General features: G+C 33.7%; 1 protein-coding gene across 1 annotated transcript in view; it reads right to left on the bottom strand.

The window, feature by feature from the left end:
* Positions 1-14,473, bottom strand: part of TXNDC16 (thioredoxin domain containing 16) — a 169,982-nt gene that overhangs the window by 100,563 nt on the left and 54,946 nt on the right. The window contains exon 14 of the mRNA XM_068129220.2: positions 844-1,051. Within this exon, the coding sequence (XP_067985321.2) occupies positions 844-1,051 (208 nt within the window). The remainder of the gene's footprint in view (positions 1-843; positions 1,052-14,473) is intronic.

Here is a 14,473-nt window from a genome sequence, read left to right on the forward strand (position 1 = left end):
GGTCATTTGGGTCCTCTGGGTCATTTGGGTCCTCTGGGTCATTTGGGTCATTTGGGTCCTCTGGGTCATTTGGGTCCTCTGGGTCATTTGGGTCCTCTGGGTCATTTGGGTCCTATATTCCTATCCTATAACATATATATCCTATAACCTATCCTATATATATCCTATATCATATAACATATATCCTATATATCCTATAACATAACATATAACAAATATATCCTATATTATGTACTAGCGAGCGGCCGCGTACCAGCCAAAGGGGTAGCCCATGGTTAGCCTAAATATAGATTTGATGACGTCATGTTTACACATCTGAGCGACAGAAACGTGCTTCACTTTTGGAGCGACAGAAACGTGCTTCACTTTTGGAGCGACAGAAATTCCCAGGCAAACGCTATAACGCACCAGGTTTACAACCTGTGCGTTAATATTTTGATGACAGCTTCTAACGATACTAGTGTAAGGAAATGTAGCACATCATCCTGTTGGACAATCTGCTAGAACAGATTCCCGATGTCTGTTGTCTTATGTCCCTCCTTCCAATCTAATAAGAGCGCTGCTTATTTTTATCTCATGATTTCTCCCACACACACGCACACACATACCTGCTCTATTCTACTTTTGCGGACCCCTTATTCACTCCATCGCCCCTCCTTTCTACAACTGATGATGTGGGAGGACTTTGTCTCACTGTTTGCTTTTCATTCCATTAGTCCGTGAACTTGCTGCCCTCTGTCCTTCAGCTCCTCCATGACCCAATATTTTAAAATACAGTTTTAAATATTTTTTTACTCTGTCACACTAGTAAACACATGGAAATAAACAACAAAAATAACTCACGCCACAATGGGTCTTTATCTTCCTCTTCTTCATAATAATTATAGTCATCCTCGTCTTCTCGCTCTTCCTCATTATGATATTGCTCAAAATCTTGGTGTACTGGCATGTGTGATCTGTCGTTATGTTTCTTCATCAGATCCTCCTCCAGTCTTACATAATTGATGATGGCTTCCAACGATGCTAGTGTGAGGAAATGTAGCACATCATCCTGTTGGACAGGTTCACAAAAGGTCGTCACTTGCAGGTTTTTAAAAATGTTTTTATTTCAATCATTGTTGAATAGTATATGCCACATCAAAAATAACTTCAGTAGACCATTAAACTGATGCATCACACATAACATATATATATATATATATATATATATATATATATATATATATATATATATATATATATATATATTATATATATATATATATATATATATATATATATATATATATATATATATATATATATATATATATATAATATATATATATATATATATATATATAGATATATATATATATATATATATATATACGTATATACATACGTATATATATATATATACGTATATACTGTAGTACATTAGTACTGGGCCGATTAAAATTTTGTTTGACCATAACCGGTTACCGATTTTAAAAAAATCTGGCGACTATGCTACTGATGTCAATTATATAGTGATAAATAATGACGTCACAGTGCATTGTGTACACATGAAGAGGATATCGGATCTGTGCCGTGCCCATGATTGATGGATTGATATTAATGAGTGGTTGTGAAGCGGTACGTTGTAAATCCCTCTCTATTCGATTGGTGTACCATATCAAACCGCACAGCATCCTGTCATTTTCAAACAAATGATGAGCTACCGTGTGCTCATTCGATAAGTTATTGACTGATATAAAATGAAACGTTTCCAACTTGTCTGGTCCTGTGAAAAGCAAGTTTTATACAAAATACAGAACAGGGAGTCCCCAGTTTCAAAAGGATTCCAATCCAATCAACGTTCATAAAATGGTAAGTAAATCGATCGGCCACAAGTTTTACCAAGTGGGCGAATCAGAAAATAATTCTAAATAATTCTGGACTTTGGAAGCGTGCAGCAAAATATATTATATACATATGATGCCAAGACGTATTTTGCCAGCAAGTAAAGTACAGTGTGAGCTATGGCGTTTTCCTTTGTACGAGCAGTTTCCTTTTTTCTTTTTCTTTTTTGTATACAAGATCGAGGCTCGTGTAAGAGCTAACGTCAATCACAAAAAAAACAAGAAAAAGAGCAATCAGGGATTGCAAACCCTCGCCAGGATGTATTTTCAGTGGTTTTTAAGGCTTTTGTGTTAAAACAAATATGGTGGCCGAACCACGTGATCGATGACGTCATTATTATTCTTTTTCTCCACCAATTTATGCCTACATGATGCTCAAGAAATTTCATCTTGATCGGATGAAGTTTTGTACTTGTCGAATTATGACGTCATAATGGAGGCACCCATGACATCATCATTAACATATTTTATTCCCCATCGAGAGTTCTTTACAATGAGCCATGTCTAAATTTTTTCTATTCAGCGCTTTCTGAGATATAGAGGTGCAAAATTTTTCGATTTTTCGAAGATGGCGGCCGAACCATGTGACCTATGACGTCATAATTATCATTGAAAAATTATACAGGTGGAGTTGCACCTTTGGTGAAATTTTCCTATCAATGGGACTAACAGTTGCAGAGAAAATCATATTTATTCTGTGCGGACAAACAGACAAACAAACAAGCGGACTCAAATGCAATACCCTCTCCTCTGGTGAGGGTAAAAAAGCAATCGGACAAACAAAACATGCAATAAAGGGAACGGGAGACATGACGGGGAGAGAGAGAGAAGCACACAAGTACAACAGCAGAGAACAGGGACACCGGAAGATCTGTGGGAGGGAGAGGGCTTGGGGGGAGGAGGCATGGGAAGCCGGGGGCGTGGGGGAGGTGGGATAGGTATAAAACACATGGACACTGTTAGAAAAGGAAAGTCGGTATTTCAAGGAAAGTGGATTTGGGGTGAATTAATGGGGGTAGAAAAGATCAAGGTTTTGGATGGGGGAAGAAAAGAGATGGTGGTGAACAGCTGTTTTAAAAACCTGGAGGGAGGAGTGGGATTGAAGAGAGTGAGGGAGTTTGTTCCAGCCAGAGGCGGGAGTAAAGAGGAATGAAAGAGTGAAGGTGAGCAGATAGTCTTGATTTTGGCAATTTCACAAGAAGAGGGTTGCTGGCAGATCTTGTACGACCTGAAGGAATCTTTGGGGGACAGAGCACAGATAGAGCTGGGGGAGCAAGGCTGGGTAGGAGTCGGTAGAAGACAGAAAGACCACCAACCTGCCTGTGGTGAGTGAGTGAAAGGCCCTCGGAGTTAGCTTCATCGTGGGAGATTCCAATGATTCTGATAGCTTTGGTTTCAACAGCGTGAACCCGAGCTAGGTGTGAGGCAGGAGCACTGGCCCAGAGTGGAGAGCAGTATTCCATTGAGCTATGGATGAAAGCCTTGTATGTGGTGAGGAGCTCAGGTGTGCCAAGGAAGGACTTCGCATGATGGAGGATGCCCAGTCGGCGACTGGCTTTGGAGGCCAGCTTGGAAATGTAGTTTTCCCAGAAAAGATCATGGCAGATTGTGAGACCCAAGAGATTGAGTGACAGAACTTCTTGGAACGTTATGTTCAGAAAGTAGATGGGAGGGTTGTCCAGTCGGTCTTTTCTGAGAAACATAGTGAGAGTGTGAGATTTGTCAGGATTGAAAGACATGTTCCACTTGTTTCACCAGTCTGTGATTTTGTCCAGGTCTGCAGAGAGTGAGGAGTCTGCAGACTGAGGATCTGAGGGATGAGGATTGGAGCGGCAGAGAGTGGAGTCATCAGCAAAGAGATAGAGAGGATTTTCAAGAGAGTCGGAGAGATCATTGATGAAGACCAGGAAAATCATTGGGCCCAGAACACTGCCGTGGGGAACTCCAGCCTGAACAGGAAGGGAACATTGGTTAATTTAAATTATTATAAATTATTAAGTTATATTAGAAATAATATAATTAATTATATTACTTCTAAAGCAATTGGTTATTTTATATGAATCAGGTGTGCTTTAGAAGGGTATGTTATTTCTCTTTTGAGTTTTGATGCAAAATAAGTTTTATAACACCCGATTTCTGAGCCGTTTGCCATATTAACATGTTTTCCAAATTACTGAGCAATTTTTGTTTTTTTACCTGTCAGCTGTTTATAAAGAACGACGACTGCGAGCTGTTTATAAAGAATAATGTTTACCCACATCTCCTTCAAAGATCTGTAATGCAATGTTATTTTTTTCAATTTGTTTATTGAAATTCGCCCTACCCAAGGGTGAGATTTACTCAAGGTTTTTGGGTTGTATAAGGTACAACTGTAATCATTAATCGGCACCTTACATGGACTTCAATCGGCCGATGCAGATTACCAAAAAGTTGCCAATATCTGCCTGTGCCGATTATATCAATTCCGATATCGGCTTAGCACTACTGTATATATACACAGGAAGTGAACAAAAAATTGAAACACCTAGGTAAATGAGGGACACCAAGCAATGGCTCCCACACAGGGTTGGTCCATATGTTAATGAAGCAAATAGCATCCCAGCATCCTTAGGGTCATGTGTAAAAATAGTAGTGAACACACATTCGTGTTAAAAGATTGGCCTTTAAAACCTACCTTTATGAAGGGGGACAGAAATCTGTATAAAGATGAATACATAAGGGACAGGTGGAGGTGGAGGTGTTTTAACGGGTGGAGAAATTAAAGATCATGGCTTTGGGTGGGGAAGGGGGGAGTGACCTGAAATGGTGGTGACCAGCCGTCTTGAAGACCCAGAGGGAAAAATGAGATGAAAGAGAGTTTGGAAGGTGGTTCCCAGGTGAGAAAAGAGAGGAATAAATATAAGTTTTGACTTCCACTTTAACTTTAAACACAAGTTCCACTTTAATTCATAAGCTATGGAAGTAGTGTAATAATGTTGCTTCTGGGACACCTCCGTTTAACATGGGAAATCCCTATCTAATGTCATTTACCCCCTTGTCTTTTTCAAAAATCATAAACACCTCTATTTCTCCCACCCTCATCTTTATGAACCTTTTGTCTGTAGTACCTATCCTTAATGTTGTTCATTAGACCACTCAAACACTACAAATATTTGTTTTCTCTTATAGACCTATCATCCTTCTTCTACATATCATCTGGCAGATTAATCTTTGACCCATTCACTTCCATATTAATTCTTTCCCTCCCTCATTGACCCTAAACACCTATATTTCTCTCACCCTGTTCTTTACGAACCTTCTAACCTTTTGACATGCTATCCTTATTCATTAGACCACTTAAACACCTGTGATCCTTCTGACCTTATGGACCTTTTAACCTTTTACTCTTAATATCATCTGGTGAATATAACCCACTCAAACAACGACCCTACAAATATTTGTTTATGCGTGGGAAATAATTTAATTCTCTTGCCACTCTCTTCACCATCTAATATATTAACAAAAAAGATGATTGAGTTTGGTTCTTTATTAAGATATTTTAACTGAGCTAAGATAAAATGGTAAACCTCCCTCAATGTTCTTGTTTGAGCACCTCCAGTGCCACATACCATTTTTAAATTAAAGTATATATTTTCCTGACAACCATCAAAGTTTTCCGTCCACTCAAAAATATTTCCATCTTTTTTACCCAATTCACCGGTATTTAAATTAATTCTCTTATTTGTTTTGTGAATTTTTTTACCAGTTGCCTTTTCAATTATACCTATTTGATATTTTTCACATTCATTATGTTTTCCATTTATATACCAAGGTTGATTACACCTCCACTCTTTAGTCTGGTTGATACTTGGTTCTATCATTTATATAATAGTAAAAAAGGCGGCGGTAGCCCGTTAAAATCCCCAACCCCCCCTTTTTAACTTATCACTTATATATATCTTATCACTTATGTATATCTTATCACTTATATATATCTTATCACTTATATATATCTTATCACTTATATATATCTTATCACTTATATACTTATATAACCATAAGGGAGACTATCAATTCCATTTTCTAAAATAAACCTCTTATCATCAAAAGCCCCCAATGCTTTCTTATTCACCTCTTCTGAATATAATTGATGTTTATAACTTCTTATTCCATTAATCTTTCTAAACTCTTCTTTCTTTGTTGTTAAACAGTTATAATAATCCTTAAAGTTTATTGTTTCTTTAATGACATTTTTCTTTACACCTTTTAATTTCTTATCAGTTTTTTCAACGTTATTCACAATGTATTTATAAGCATAAGCCTTAGACCTCAATCCCACAAATTCACTCATGACATTTCCTCCTAATTCATCCTTGAACTTTCCAATCACCTTTTTATTTTTAGAAGAGAACAACTCACTCTCTGGACTGTAATTACTCGTGTCATAGATATTAATGTCTCTTTTCATGTCTGAATAAACATCGTTGGTATTAATTTTCAAAATAAAACTATCTGTATCCATATAAAGTAGATTAACATCATTTTGATATTTCTTCCTCAAGTTATTATAAAAGTAATCATACATTAATGACTTTGATAAATCAAGAATTGTTGTCCCAATATAAATAGGTTTGTTCATTTCAATACTCTCTTTAATCAAATGGATCGCACAAAAGTTCTCAGTAAAGACCTCAGCTCGAGTAAAACTCGGTCTATTAATTAATTTTGATGCTTGTTCCCAAGATGTTGATAATCTGATATTTTGTCTTTTCCTCACATTCTCCATAGTCTTACCAAAGACCGCATTATTCATCAATTTATAAAAGTCTTTCTCAAAATCTGTTTTTGACTCTGTTCTTCTTTGTGTATTAAAATCAATGTACCCCTTTAACCAATGACTTTGATTGAACTTTAGAACCCTATGGATCTTCTCTACTCTTAGACCTTTTGATAAATATTGTCGCAAATTTCTTTGGTGTAGAACATAATTTTTCTTGTTATATAATGTAGTAAGTAATTTTTCTGTTGATTCACCTATATCAAACGATCGTTGATAATCACTCAACCATTCTTTCTTTGGACTTTCTTTCTCACAAGCAAATGGGAGATCTTTGTGTAGGTTATGGAGTTCCTCTGGATATTTTAAATCAATTTCAAAATAATAACCAACTTTTTCTTCATCCAATTCTTTTTGTGTAGAGATACATACATCTTGTAAAACGTTTTTGTAGTCTTTTTCCTTTACCCATCTAAGTTTTCCATAAGGAAGAGCCTGAGACATTGCCCAGCCATACAGGTTGTTTGCGTCATAGTACATCAAGTAAGAACTCTCTTTCGTTGGATCATAATTTGGAAGATATTTGTTATTTGCTTTTGCGTATCTACTCGAGCAGACTTGTGAAATTCCACCTCTTTTTGCCTTTTCAATCATCAAAAGCATATCAACATCGGTTATCAAATCCAAATCTTGTTTTGTCATTTTCAACATCGCACTCCAGGCCAATCCAGGTGCTGTGTAGTAGTGAGCAGGATCCAATCCATATCCAGTGCGACAAACAGATCTAAAGGCTTCAAATACATCGGCCAATAAAAGCACATCAGTTTTGAGATACAAATCGTGATACTCGCCAAGATTCCTGATGTTATATTTTTCCCAAACATTTTGTGCGTGTACATAATCTTTATCAGATATATTACTGTTGTTTAATTTGTTATAGAAATTTTCTTTTGAAGGAAGTTGTGTTTCATTGAATCTCTCAAATGAGTCCATATAGTCATAGGGGTAAATTCCCTTTTGTGTTAGAAAATCTTTATCTAAAAAATACTCTGAAAGACATGGAAACTCTTTTAGATTTTGAACCAAGTTAACCAATGGACTTGCCATGAATTTAAATGTATCAAGAAATCTGATATGAGTAATAGGAGAAGTGTGAATTGTTTTTGTGAATGAAATGTATTTCTGATCCGTGTTTGGAATTGCTGAGATACTTCCAGAAGTCTTTGAGAGTTCCTTGATAAATAGATGTGTATCATAATGAGCGTTGTTATGAAGAAAGACAGGAATGAAAGAGGGGAGTTGATAATTAATATTACAACTTTGATGAGCCAGACCTCTATATTTACCAGTGAGATGACAATGGTCTCTAACCTTTAGACCTTTACCAATTTTCTCCTCACAAATATGACAGACATTGTTTTTTATAAATTCCCTTTTTTCTTTACTTGTTAAGGACATTGGTTTATTGGTTTCTCTCATTATCTTGGTTAATCGAACACAGTCTTTTTCTAGTCGTTTCACAAACTCCTCTGGGGTATTTGAGCCTCTATACATCTCTAACTTGTTATATTTATCACCAACGGATGATTTGATATAATAACAAAAACCACAAGGAGTATGTTTTTGATATTTATTTGTGTATGATTCTTTTGGATCTGGAGAAGCAGTATCAATTTTTTCTAAAATACTTTCAAAATCAGCATATATAACAAATGGATGTTTGATCTTTTTATTTTCATCTTTGAATGTGATCTTTGAGCCTTCTTTAGGCATATTGATTACCGTTGATTTATGTTCGCCACAATAATTTGAATGTTTATCTAATCTTTCTTGTGAATTGAAGAAGTTAAGACAACGCAAACAAATATATATTTTATTTGTTCTCTTACAGACTTGTGGTTTTATTAATTTAGCAATATCTTTGATGTATGTATAATGTGAATTTTCGTCTGAATTAAAATATAGAAGATTAATATGAGTTTGTTTACAATTGTCAGAAAGCTTTAAAACCTGAATGTTGTTTGTTTCTGTTAGACCATAAACATTAACTGATAAATTATTCATCTTTTCAAATTTAGGAATATCATTTAAAGTCATCGGAAACTTTAGATCTTTCGTATTTAATGTATTCTCATATTTTTTATAATGAGATACTCTTTCATCATGAAAATGTGGAGGATGTAAGTGTGCTAAAATAGACCAGAGAAAACATTTATTGTCTTTATTTTTGATATTGATAACTGCTTTTCTATTTTTGATAACACTGGGTAAATCAATGTAAGAAGAAGCTTTTAGAGGATCTGATTTAAGAATATGAATGTCTATGTAAATAATTTTTCCTATATTGAATCCACTTCCTACGATTGAATTATCCACATCTTGCTCTTGTTTAATAAGTTCATCATAGACTCCTGATGTTTTAAAATCTTGATATGAAGATATAAAGTGTGGCTCAGTTCTCATGTATGGTGCATCTATAACTCCTTCATCCTTTGTCATTTCTAATTTTACTCCCATATAAAATTTAAGTGGTTTCATTTCCTTTAGTGTTTTTTCAATCAACGTTTGAACAGCAGGTTTAACTATTTCTACAGCATCAACTATAGACTCTGGTTCAGGAGGTTTGAAGTTAAAGACTCTTATTTTAATATGTCCTTTGAATGCTCCATCAGAGTTTTTAGTTGTGATAAAATTTGATAAATGTAGATTTGTTTTAAGATGTATTTTGAAGCCTTTCTTGAGGATATTTTTATTACATGTAGAACAGTGTTTTGTTTCAGGTGGAAGAGGGGAAAGTTTGTTTAAAATGTTGTATGTATGTTTTGCGGTGAGAATATGTTGTTTATAATATTTTACTTCCTTCTCGCAAGTATCACAATAAACCATATTTATAGCGTGAGAAAACGTGGTGTTTTATATATATCACTGTGCTTAAAATAAAACACTTTTGAGCTTTACAGCTCCGTTTTATATATATCGCTGTGCTTAAACTAAAACACTTTTTCACTCAGAATCATCTAAGTCATAACTATCACATGAATACTCAGAATCATACTCAGAGTCATCAATAAAGCTACTCTCATAACTATCATTTGAGCACAAACTATTAGTATCATAACTATCATCTGTGTTCAATGAAATACTATCATCACCATCGTCCGAGTTCAATGAAATACTATCATCACTATCGTCCGAGTTCAATGAAATAGTAAAATCTTCACTGCTGTAATGACTCATATTTAATTAGCAGAAAAAACCTTTCCATCTATACCAATATACTTTCTTTCATTAACGGATTCAATCTCTACATTTTTAATATCAAAAGTTATCTTTAAATAATCTCTAACTATCATAGAACGAAATGACATTTCACCAGAAATATTAACATCATTCATTTTACTTAGATCTACACCCTTTGGATTATTAAAGAAAATACAAATGTCTCCTCTAGAATTATTAATGGTCTTATCATTCTTTTTCAAAGTATCGTGGTCAATCACTTTTTCAAGCTTTGAATAAATTGCCAGGAGTAGAGGAGAAACTTTTGTTAGATTTACTTTAATGGATGTCTTTCCAGGTATAGTTAGAGCTCTTCCTTTAAATGAAATAGAGGGGCTCATGTTATTTTCCATAACTGGTTTTACCCAAAAATTTCCATATTTATCTTTGTTCAATTTAACATCTTTGACATATTTTTCTATATCTTCCACCGAAGTAGAGATTGATTGAAATTTGTCTTTTGTGCTTTGAAACATTGTATTTATTAATGAATAAACTTGCGTTTAGTTTAAGTAAAAATTTACTATATAAATATGATAAGTTCTGAAGGATATTTAGAATTTCCAGACTCTCCATATGATAAATTAGAGAATTGTCCAGCTTGTGATAGAATAGGGCTTAATAATGAGGGTTCATATAAACAATGTTTATTCTGTGATTATATTCTAATTAATGATAATAAGAAATATAAAAAAACATATAACTCTTTTAAATTAGAACCAAAAATGAATTACTTTACAAGATTAATAAGAGAGATGAATGTTAAGCATTATGGTGATAATACACCATTTCTTACAAGGAAAGAGACTCTTTGTATTGAGGAAATGTATAAGGGTTTAATGATATTTATTATTCAAAATAATTTTAATGGAAATGTTAATACAAGATACTATATAAATAAAATAATGAATTATTTTGAAATTAAACCCGAACTCAGGATAAAATATAGAGTTTCTAAAATAGCTCAAAAAAAGTTAGATGACTTGTTTTCCAAATATATAAATGAATGATTTTTTACCCGTTTGGGAAAATAAGATAAAGTTTAATAACCATAAAAACATTCCAAATTCATTGAGATGTCTAATAGTTGGTTCAAGCGGATGTGGGAAAACCTGTTTACTTTTAAAGATGCTCCTTGGTCCTAATTTTTTAGATTATGATAATTTAATAATTTTTACAAAGTCAAGTTTTCAACCCGAGTATCAACTACTCTCACAGGGTTTTAATGCAGGTCTTAAAAAGGAAGACATTATCGGTTTATTTAAACTTCAAAACAAACTGAATGATTATAATATTGAAGATATAATACAATTATTTTGTGATACACAGAAATCAAAATCGAAACCCATAACTTGTATTCTCAGTGATAATACGGATGATATACCTTCACCTCAAGATTTAGATAAATCAAAAAAGAACCTCGTCATCTTTGATGATTGTGTTAATGAGAGAAACCAAACAGTAATGGATAGCTACTATACAAGAGGGAGACATTCTTCTTGTAATTGTATATATCTTAGTCAATCATATTTTCAACTCCCTCGACGCTCAATAAGAAACAATGCCAATACTTTTATTTTATTTAAGTTAAATTCAATAGATGTAAATAATTTTTGGAGAGATAATTGCTCTACGTTATGTAGTAAAAAAGAATTTGAAAATTATATGAAACACACGATTGGAAAATATAAATATATTGTTGTGAAACAAGATGAGATACTAAATGATATTTTTCAATAAATAAATACAGAAAATGAATACCGAAGAAAGAGAAAGAAAGTTTAAGGAACATCAACAATTAGTTTCAAAAGTTGTTAAACAACAGGAAGAGATAAAGAAGAAACGGAGACAGAAACTAACTGGTGAAGAAGCCTTTGAAAGAAAACAAGAGAAATTCTTTAAACCACTTTTGAAAACTCAACACTCACCTACAGTTCCCACGGTAGAATTTACTCCGAAAAAACTTCAAATGCTCAAAGATTTTAGTCAGATAACAAAACAAGAACTTGGTGAATTAGAATATGATGACGAGGGATTATTTCGGAAACTTGAGCAGGTAAATCAACCCCCTAATTATGTTGTGGAAGCTCTTCAAAACAATGAATATTCGGCGGGTTCAAAAACCAGAGCAGGTCTCATTCCAACAGAAGAACCAGCAGTGTTTCATCTTGTGGAAGAAAAGGTATTGATATTTAATGATGAATTGATGTTCTTGAGTTCTACTCAACCAAATGTTAAATTAACTCCAAGATTAATGTTTCTTCTAACAAACCCCGGATTCAGCGGTTCAAAATATTTTGAGGAACCACTTGATATGGAAAGAGAGGAAGATAGGGTATATATTGAGTTGTTAAATGCACTTGATTATGGAGTTTCTGTTGCTGGTAAAAGTAAGAAGAATGAGAAGGAGAAACATATTATTGATGCTTTAAGTAAACTTGGTTCAGGTGTTAGTTTTCTTCCAAATGACCCATCACAATTAGTTAATAGGCTATTATTGTTGTTAGGTAGTAAGAAGGCTGGAAACAACAATTGTTTTAATGAATCCTCAGCCATTTTAGATCAGTTGATGAATATGAAAATAATTAATAAATGTCAATACAAAGATATTTTATTAGATATTAAATAAGATGAGAAGCACAATTCTTAGTTTTAATTTCACAACGAGCGATTACACAGCTTCATTCCCTTACCCACTACAACTTGACCCCCTTACCTCATATGAGGCATCTTTATTGTCGATGGAAACTTATAATACCTTGTTTAATATCACAGAGAAAAACAGCAAGTTTAGTTATAATCCAGGAAGTGGATATAAAACTATAACTGTTTCACCTGGAGCTTACGAGATTTCTCAAATATCTTCAGAAGTCTCTCGCCTTATGAAAGAAAAAGGTGATGAACCAAAAAATATTGTAATAGATATTCAAAAACACACTTCAAAATCAACTATTAAACTTAAAAATAATTATAAAGTTGATTTCACGATTGAAAATTCGTTTAGAGAGCTATTGGGTTTCTCTTCAAAAAAGATTGAAAATAACGGGACGTTTTACAGTGATAATGTTATCCAAATATCCTCCGGTATAAATTCAGTATTAATTCATTGTGATTTGATTGATGGTGCTTATAACGATGGAATAAGAACAAATACAATATTTTCATTCAGTGCATACTCAACCCCGATTGGTTATAAATTTAATATGGAACCAAAAAATCTTGTCTATTTACCTGTGTCAGGAAAAACCATATACAGAGTAAATTTTAGGATAACCGACCAAGATAATCGTATGATATCCTTTAATGATGAAATTATATCCATCAGAATTCACCTACGTGAAGTTTTTCAATAAATAAATAATGGTTATTGTGAGAAAACACGAGTTGGGAAAATATAAAATAATTACAGGGGAGGGCATGTTCCTTTCACCAGACTATACAAGGTATGTGGGTCGAGGATACTATAAACCTAAGAGACAACGAGGTGTAGGTCATCAATTTCGAAATAAAGGAGATGGGATAATTGATACTCTAATGGGTATTGGTTCAACCATCCTTAAACATAAAGACCTAATTGGTTCAACTGCTTCTGCCGTGGGCTCCGTTGCGGGTGCTATAAAGAGTATAAAAGATGCTCAAAAGGAGTCTCATAAATTACAAGCAATCAAAGAAATAAAAAAAGGTAAAACTCAACTATCTTCACAAGAACGACAAAAAATCATTAAAATACTTGGGTCAGGGTTTCAACAATTTTAATGCTATATAAATACAAGTATGGAAGCGATTGATAGTATCTATGATTTGGATGATACGATTATCATTTCAAACTCCACTAAAAAGGAAGACTATTTTAAGGTAAATGCTATAACAGGAACAGACTGGAATTCAAACGGAACAAAAAGTTTTGAAATAAATAATCAACAAACTTACTTGAATATAGCTGATAGTTTCTTGCTGTGTAAATTTAAATTCACTAAGGCTGCGAATAATACTAATGCTACACTCGTAAATGATTTCTTCTGGAAAATGTTTGACAGTGTCCGCCTGTATATTGGAACACAAGAGGTTGAAGCGGTTGATTATGTCTCTGCTACATCTGAAATGATGAAATTTACACTATATTCGTTTAGTGATAGAATGGGTAAGGGAGCTGTTGAAGGTTTTATTCCTGATATGTCAACGGGTACAAACGCAGACCCTGGTTATAGTCAAAGGAAGTCAATGTATAATGATGAAACAAAAGCAGTGAATAGTTTTACCGTAGCAGTACCTCTTAAAGGTATATTTGGATTTTGCGATTATGATAAAGTTTTGTATGGTCTTAAAATTAGATTTCAACTACAAAGGAATGATAATGTAAATAGGTTGCTTTTTGGGGATGAAAATGCTTTTGGAGACAACAATAAATTTGTTATTAATGATTTGTGTTGGTATATCAGTGAATATACTCCTAATCTTAAAACGGAAGAGATGTTAAATAGAAGACTTAACTCAAAGAAACCGCTAAATGTATCATACCTTAAAAGAAGATGTCAACACGTTAAACTGGAACACA

Source organism: Myxine glutinosa, chromosome 1 (genome assembly GCF_964187855.1).
Source record: "Myxine glutinosa chromosome 1, kmMyxGlut1.1, whole genome shotgun sequence".
Lineage (NCBI taxonomy): Eukaryota > Metazoa > Chordata > Myxini > Myxiniformes > Myxinidae > Myxine > Myxine glutinosa.